The 8495-nt window shown below is 47.6% G+C and overlaps 1 protein-coding gene across 1 annotated transcript in view; it reads left to right on the forward strand.

The window, feature by feature from the left end:
- The window catches only part of dhrs3b (dehydrogenase/reductase (SDR family) member 3b), a 12903-nt gene extending 5166 nt beyond the window's left edge, over positions 1-7737 (forward strand). The window contains exons 2-6 of the mRNA XM_019879576.1: positions 4777-4920; positions 5181-5300; positions 6388-6626; positions 7067-7192; positions 7292-7737. Coding sequence (XP_019735135.1) covers positions 4777-4920; positions 5181-5300; positions 6388-6626; positions 7067-7192; positions 7292-7376 — 714 coding nt within the window. The 3' untranslated portion in view covers positions 7377-7737. The remainder of the gene's footprint in view (positions 1-4776; positions 4921-5180; positions 5301-6387; positions 6627-7066; positions 7193-7291) is intronic.
- Positions 7738-8495: the final 758 nt, after the last annotated feature.

The following is an 8495-nucleotide window of genomic DNA, read 5'->3' on the forward strand; positions in this document are numbered from 1 at the left end:
TTTTTTTTTTTTGTGTCAAGAACATTTCGCATTTTGTGAGGAAAGATTGGCGACCCAGACAAACCACCGGAAAGACTCACAACAACACAAGAATTCTCGCGACTTGTGCCAATCAATCACACGCTGCAGTACTGCACGTGTGTGATAGCCACTGGCTGTCTTGCTCGCTCACTCAAAGTTCACCCCGCACGCAAAATGTCCACTTTGGCCCGTCATCTCGCGAAACACGTAGCGACTGGCATCGGAAAACTTGGCATCTCTGTATTTCTTGATGTGAAGCATCAGAGCGAGACAGCGGAAGCCCGTCAGAACACGCAGAAGGCGATTCATGGAGAGAACGGGTGAAAGAGATTGAGATGGAGCGCGAGCAACGGGAAAGCCCGAGTGAACGCAGGCAGCTCCTTAACTCAAGAAGCTGAAGAGGACAGGCAATTATTTCCTGCCGCGATGAGCGAATGCGAGGGCTGGAAACGAAAGAGCTCAGACACACAGAGGGACCCAACTCAGACCAACGACCGTGCACTGACTCATTGACACATCACACAGCCAATACCAACATTGAGCACCAGCACAAAAGGGATTTATTTCATCCCTGCGCTCAGTCAAGTCAAATTCTGTGACATTTACCCCCCGAAAAAAGGCTGTGCCTGTTTTTGTACGTGTGTTTGTGCGCCAATTTGGTCGCCGAGCTTCAGAGCCGGTGGCCACATGACTCGCACGCATCCTGATCTCGCAGCACATCCCTTACACGGCGCATATGGGGAGGCCGTGGGGGGTTTTGCTTGAACTACAAAAGATCCCCGTCATGTGCTGACAAGCATGAACCAACAAATGATCGTCACGCATTCATCTGTGTCAACACTTGCATGACACTTTGAGGATTATGCGGACGCATGGGAGGCCCCTCCCTCCTCCATCGTGAAGCGAGCCTTGTTGCAGAACTGGGGGGTTTTTGTGGTGTGTGTGTGTGTGTGTGCGGTACAGTATGGTATGCAGCTTCATTGACTGTAAACAAATGCACAATTAAAAAAAAAAAAAAAGCTGAGGTTACATTGCGACTTGGATGTGTCACTGCACCACGGCATGATAAATAAAACCGCATCTGGTGTACCCCCTGAGCATACAATTGATCAAGGCAAGTGCAAAAGTGTTGTGACATTGGATCGGGTCATTCGTGTGTGTGTGTGTGTGTGGTGGTGTGTGTGTGTGTGTGTGTGGGTGTGTGTGTGTGTTTTGGCCCGGAGGCGGGAAGCACACCACTCCCAGCTGGGTATTGCCCCGCAACTGACCTTGCTGTCTCTGCAGTAATTAGACAGCAGCAGGCGACTGCCTCCTGAACTCCCGCTGCCCCCTCTGTGTGGGTGCCGGCTCTCCCTCCTCTGTAGCCCTTCACTGTGGCGGGTGTGAAATTGAAAGGGGGGGGGTGTGGGGGGGGGGGTCGGACATCGCGGCATAACACGTGACTGTCGTCGAGTTGCGGCTCAGCGAACGATGCTCCCCGTTGTTTCAAGCTGTGCAACTTTGGTGTGGCGATGCTTTCGTTCGCCTCGGCGACTGGTTGTTAAGCTCAGTTTCGAAGAGCGAAAAGCGTTACTCATCGGCCACAGAAAGTTGCCGCCTGGAATTGCTCTGCTCTTTTTCGGTTGACCGTGAAAAGAGCTTCTCCAGCAACAAGTGGGCATTTACTACATCACTAACGCGCTACTCACGAAAAGTTCGGGACGTTCGGCTTCTGGATGAAGTTTCAGGAGGAGTAAAAAAAAGGGCATTGTAACCTTTACAGTTGAACTTCATTTGACCTCTAAACCTTTTGTATGCACTTCGTGTTTGATGTGTTTAATCCGTGAGTCAACCAACACATTTCCCGGAAGACAACAGTTGAAATATCAATTCCAGCTGGAGCGGGAAATGTATCGGTTGATTCTTGGATTAAACGCATCAAACACGATTTCAACTGCCGTCGTCTTCAGCGCGCTGTTCACTTTTTGACATCATGACACCGGGGGCAGGCTTTGATGTTCTCCGAGAGAAGTGGCTCCTGAGATTTTAGTCACAAGAGTATCGCCAGAGGTTCACAGCAGAGCCGTTCGACAGATCGGAAGAGTCACAGAGAGGCATAGAAATGGACATTCGTCGTGGCTTAAACACCTGTTGTGAAGTTTGCTGTTCAGCTTCTTGTTAGCGAACAGCAAAATTCACTCGATGTACTGACGCTGGGCGCAATGAAATTCCTCTGTACTGCTGGCCCTGCAATCAGACCTCTTCTGTCGTTTTTACACATCCCGCTGGAAAGAAAGGACTCATTTCACTTGGTTGTTGCTTCAAAGGGGGGGGGAAAAAGGCCTCCATTGGCCTGAGTATGTCCCCATTGAAAACTGCCAGCACGGCGTCCAAGGATTTGGATAGCGTTAAAACCGGCAGATGTTGCACGGATCACATCGTCTGCGTCGATTTCGGCTGGGTTAAATTTCAAGGTATCGGAAGAGACCAACTCAATAAGTCAAATGTCCTCGACTGATTGATAGGTGGGTGTTATGGGAGTTAATTTAAAACTGCTTTCTCACTGTTTCCTTTCAATTTTGCTAATCCTTGTTTGCTCGGAGCTTATTGTGTGTGGTGACGGATGATAAACCCGAGTGAATCAAAAGTGTGTGTGTGTGTGTGTGTGTGTGTGTGTGTGGTGTTGTTTTTTTTTTTTAACAGGTGAGCACGGTTAGAGGCCTGACATTTTAATGAGATTTTTTTGGGCGGAGGTGTGGGGGTTCTTTGTCGGCATTGTTTGCAAGAATCCAATCCCATTAAAAGCTCTCGCTTATTCATTAGGACCTGTCTGCTTTATGCTTATCTCTCATGGCCCAGCAAAAAAAAAAAAAAAAAAAAAAAAAAAAAAACAACAACATGAAACCCAATCAACTCTCATAAGTTAGCAGAGGCTCATGGCTGGTGGTGTCGAATTTGTTTGCTTAGCCAAAAATGTTTGCTTAGCCAGCGACTAGAGCCCTTTGCCAAACAGCAGCAGTAAAGGCCATCCGTGCAAAGATGCAAAGGCCTCCAGGACGGCCTCATTGGAAGAACACCTTGCGCACCACCTGTTCACTCAAGCAAACAACCCGAACAATCCTAAAATCTCTTGTAAAGAATCCTTTGGTCTCTTTAAAGTCAATACACTCTAAATACTAAATGCCATTTGAATTTCTTAAATACCAGTACACAATCTATTCTGGGATGCTTTAGAGTTCCTTTTGGGAGAAACAGCAGCAAAACAGGCCAAAATCCAGATATCAGTAATTGAGGATGGGCAAGAGATTAGTGGAATAGTGCAGTTTAGCCAAATGTGAAAGTGTAGACGATAGACCTGTATGTCTTAACTCGAGTTTAAAATATTTCCACAGAGGTGGTCACGCTTAATTTCACAGATAAGGTGTTCCAGAGTATCGGCGCTTGAATAGAGAATGCTCAAGAACCTGCAGAGACAAAAGAAAAAGTGGCCACCCGTTGGGACAATAAAAGCACGGATTGCATTTTCATTCGCAGATGCAGCGCTTCACTTGCCAAGCCATTGAAACGCTCTTGTCAATTCCTGTAAACACACTGGGGTGTGGCACATGCAGCGCGACCCCACTTAAAAGCGGCACTATTCCGCTCTGTCCGAAACAGCAGTTGAGGACATTTGAAGGAAATCCGTGATTCATTGATCGCATTATTCATCACAGAAATGTCGGGTCTCAGCCATGAGCGTCACAGATCCATGTATGTGGCTCATGCAGCGGAGCGCGCATAAGCGCCGTTGATCCGGTCTCACCCCTTTTGCCTTTCAAGAGAGAGAGAGAGAGAGAGAAAATAACAATTAAAACGCAAATGTTCATCCCCAATCTAAAACTGCTGATCGATGGGCCCGCACGGTCCGAGTCACCTCCCGCACTTTTATTAGCCCGAGTCGCTGTGGGCAAGCGGCCAAATCGCACACTTGCGCCCTCAGCACTTCGCACAGGTTTTTCCGACTTCCTGAACAGAAATGAGCGGGCTCCTCTGCTCAAAAGGCCGTGTAATCTCTTTGAGAATTTGTGTTTGGAGAGATGAGGAGGGCTCACCCCCTGATTTCATTACCTTTCCCTGACCCCGGAGACTGACAGATCTAATTGCTCAATCACTAGTACCCCCACCCTTGCCTCCCACCCCCAGCCTCGCACACTCTTGTAACACCCCACCCCACCGCTAGCCAACCCCGTGGTCCGTGCCCAGATGACCGGCCCTTCCTTTGGTCTTGGTGTGGATGAAGAGACGGTTCATTCACAAGGCAGCAAACTCACCCACCCCCGCCACACACGCGTGCGCGCACACACACTTTTAATCTGGCTCTAAACTTATTTGTCCAAGTGAAAATGGCCTCTCTGTTCTCTCAATGAAAAGAGTGGTGCTTATCTGGTCTGGTGGTCCGACTGCCAGAAATATTGTGCAAGGCGCACACGGTATTTTGTTGGCCGTGGCCGAGGACTGAATTACATGTGTCGGCTTTGTTTTTCACACCAATGGCGGGATGCAAACGGCTTTTGTGGGGTTTTTGGGGGGGGTTTGTGACTTGGTCTCGTTTGTCAGAAATCACTCATGATGACTGCATATTTTTAGTTCACTTAATTCTGCTATTCAGCAGTCTGTGCCTTGCGAGAGAGCACTAAGTTGTTAGTACGTCTGCCTCACAGTTCTGAAGGTTGTCATTGTGCCTTTTCCAGATAACACTTCCTTTGTGAATCTGATTGGCCATCGTTTTCATGGCAGGTAATCCTGTGGGGCCGCACGGAGAAGTGCCTCAAAGAGACGGCCGCAGAGATCGCTCTGGCGGGAACAGAGTGCCACTACTTCCTTTGCGACGTGGCCAATCGGGAGGAGGTCTATAAGCAAGCCAAGGTCGTTCGAGAAAAGGTACTCCACATTGACAGAACCTCGCAAAATGTTTCCCTGTGGTTCCACCTCCCCGGCCTCCGAGCGCGCGTGTTTGGCTCCGAGCCGCTTCATCTCTCCCATCTGGCATATAGATTGACTTCAACTGAAATCTCAAAATAAGAGCGGCGAAGGTTGATGACAGTTCTGGTGCAGCAAAATGCATTATCTCATGGAAGCAGACACGCAGTGCGCTTGCCAACCTTTTGTCTTTTTCCCCTCTGTTCGCTTTCTGCTATCAGGTGGGAGATGTGACGATTTTGGTGAACAACGCAGCTGTGGTCCACGGCAAAAGTCTGATGGACAGCGACGACGACGCCCTACTGAAATCGCAGCACATCAACACCATGGGACAGTTTTGGGTAAGCAGGATTAAAAGAAAAAAAAAAAAAAAAACAGATAGACCACCGTGGGTTTGTTGTGTTTTTTTTGCTGGTGTTACCAGCAAGAGCAAAACTGCAGCAAAAGCAAAACAAAACATCCAAGAATGTCACACCAGATACCGTTTGGTCACTGGGCAACACAACAAAACCAAGCTGATCTACGCTGTTGGGGTTTTTATGTTTCTATCCTTATCAATCTTTGACATCGGCTTATAGGGACAGTCAGGAAAACAAAATACTCTTCCACGAGATAGCCAAACGCGTATGCGCCTGTTTCTGTCATCACAGTAGCAGGGTTATATGTAATTCAGTCCTCAGCGGTGGCCAACAAAATACTGTGCTGAACCCTAACGCTACACTAACCCCCAGAGTTAGGGTTATGGCTAATGCTAACCCTAGCCAGTAGCTATTAGGGGTAGAAGTACTGTTGTCGTTGTAGGAGCTGTAGTATCAGAAGTAGAGCAGACTCAGACCAGTAATGGTCTGAGCAGTAGCAGTCAATGTAGTAATATAATTTGTAGGACTAGTAAGCATAGTATGAGCTATATCAGTAGAAGACTGAATATTCGTCTTCGACTAGCATTATTAGCAGTAGCAACAGCATATCTTGCGTTACAGTATGCACTAAGAAACATTGGATTACTGTATGCCTTTCATGGCCAGATGTGCTTCAAGTTAAGTTCCATGTGTTGGTAATTTTGCAAATGTCACAAAGCTAGTGATAATCAAATAAGGAATCCGCACATCGAAAGGAGAATAAAGGCTCGACATGTTAGAACCGCTCTTGAAGAACCTTCAAACTTGTCGAGCGTGGCAAGTTCGGCGGTGCGGGTTCAGTGGAATGTTTCTGAAAGTTTCATTTCCTGAAACATTCAGAGGGGGGCTGCGCATGTCATGGCATCATGATTCTAAATGGAGATCAAAAGACTGAAATATGCAGACGGAAATTCAATGATCCTCTAAGTGGAAATTGAAAAATAATCTGTGGTTTGACCCATGGCCAGTCCTTGGCTAGATTTCATTCGCTTCTTTGTTTCGTCGCATCTTTTTACCATTCGTCTGTCAGACCACAAAGGCCTTTCTGCCTCGGATGCTGGAGCTTCAGCGCGGTCACGTCGTGTGCATCAACTCCATCCTGTCCCAGTCGCCCATCCCCGGCGCCATAGACTACTGCACCTCCAAGGCGTCATCTTTGGCCTTCATGGAGAGTTTGACGCTGGGCCTGCTGGACTGCCCCGGCGTTGGCTGCACCACAGTTCTTCCCTTCCATACCAACACCGAAATGTTCCAGGGCATGAGAGTCAGGTGGGAAAAACGTCGTCCTTTGTACTAAGCCTGTCTCTGCTTTTTTTTTTCCCCAACCCCTTTGGAAAAGGCAGATGCTCTTCAATCCTGTTTGGCACGAGACAAGAAAACAGTTTTCCAAAACAGTAGTTTTGTATCGACCAAGGGCTGTTTCTACGAGTTAAGCGTATCGTATATAAAACCTGTGACTCAAACTGACCGTGGTGTGTCAGTCACAATTTTAAGGGAGGATTCTGACAGCTGCACTTGGGATAGTCCTCGACTAGAAAGACTCTTACCAGACCCTCTTTCCGTCAGCGTTTGGCATTTGTCAGCATTTTGCGATGGGTTGCTGTTTGATCATAACCCGGGCACAATATAGACACTTCCGAGACTTTGTCGCGAGCCTTCATGTCCGGCTGGTAAGAGTTTTCCTCACTACATTGTCCTTTCTTTGCTAGGTTCCCCCAGTTGTTTCCACCTCTTAGGCCAGAGGTGGTTGCCCAAAAGACTGTGGATGCGGTCCGTGCAGATGTGGCTTTTCTCTACCTGCCTTGGACCATGCATGCGCTTGTCGTTCTCAAAAGGTGAGCTCAGCCCCCAATGTGGTTTCTCGCATCCTTTCTTCCATTTTGCTAATACCACCCCCCCCCCCACACACACCCTGTCCTTTCTCAACTTTCCAGCTTCATGCCACAAGTCGCACTGGAAGAAATCCATAAGTTTACGGGGAGTTATACCTGCATGAACACGTTCAAAGGACGGACATGAGCCTCGATGCAGTTTCAAGGTGACCTCGCTACCTCTGAGTTTAAATAGGAAACTATGGACCTCATGATACTCGGAGGTGGAGAGGAGGCCATCGCGGACGGACTTTTGCATCTACAGGGTGAAATATATGTGATGAAGGACCGAGGCTTGGCCCTGTTTGAAGGTCAGGGAAAGCGTTTTTTTTTTTTTTTTCCGCACGCGTGTTTGTATATACTGTACAGCGATGCCTTCTTAGAAGCCGTGTATACGTCTGTACCCGTGCCCCTTGTTTTAGTCAGATTTCTTTTTTTTTTTTTTTTTAAACTTCTTTTGGTTTTTATTTGCATAAAATCGAGATAATAAAATGCAGTTCTAGACATGACCTCTATCTCTGTGCAGTTCAAGAATTTGGACGGCTGTGGCCGCGTGATAGCACTTTGGAGATTTATGTCAGGCGTGCGTTCAGCGACTGTGACAGAGGATATTGTCAAAGAAGAAAAAAAAAAAAAACGGGCGTGTCTCGGATGATCGAAGACGTATTGGGTCAGACTCAGTGTGGTCTTCTGCCACCACGTTTCAACTTCATCTCATGCACCACATAAAAAGGCCATTAATGCTCTTTTATGTGGGGGTGAAAAGTCGATCTTGCACATTAAACAGATGGAGCGCTACCTGTGAGTCAGCATAAGCGCAATGCTTTTCAACATACTCTGACGTTCATATCATGATCGTCTCCAGCTGATTTAATACATATTCATCAGGGGCTATGACCCTAACGTGTCCAATTTGTCGATGGCGTCGTCCTTGTGGATGCATCAATGCAATGTGATCTGATCGTATTTATGGGACTGTCTGAAGTACTCATACGCACGCCGTTCACTAAAAACAATGGCTTTGGTGTCCATCTTACTTCATTTGGAGAAAACGGATCTCTCATGTCTTGAGACGGACAGATTCGTGATGTCCCTCGAGGTACGTCGTAACGAGGTTCGACTGTACTTGGCGGGTTGGATAATGGAACGGAGAGGGCCATATGTGGACCACGGTCTCTAGTTTGCCCAGCTTGCAATATGTGTGTGTGTTTCTGTGTGTGTGCGTGTAATCTAAGCCTGTCCTCTTGCACCCAGAAGAGAGTAATTA

Source organism: Hippocampus comes, unplaced genomic scaffold (genome assembly GCF_001891065.2).
Source record: "Hippocampus comes isolate QL1 unplaced genomic scaffold, H_comes_QL1_v1.1 scaffold44, whole genome shotgun sequence".
In the NCBI taxonomy this organism is placed as follows: Eukaryota; Metazoa; Chordata; class Actinopteri; order Syngnathiformes; family Syngnathidae; genus Hippocampus; species Hippocampus comes.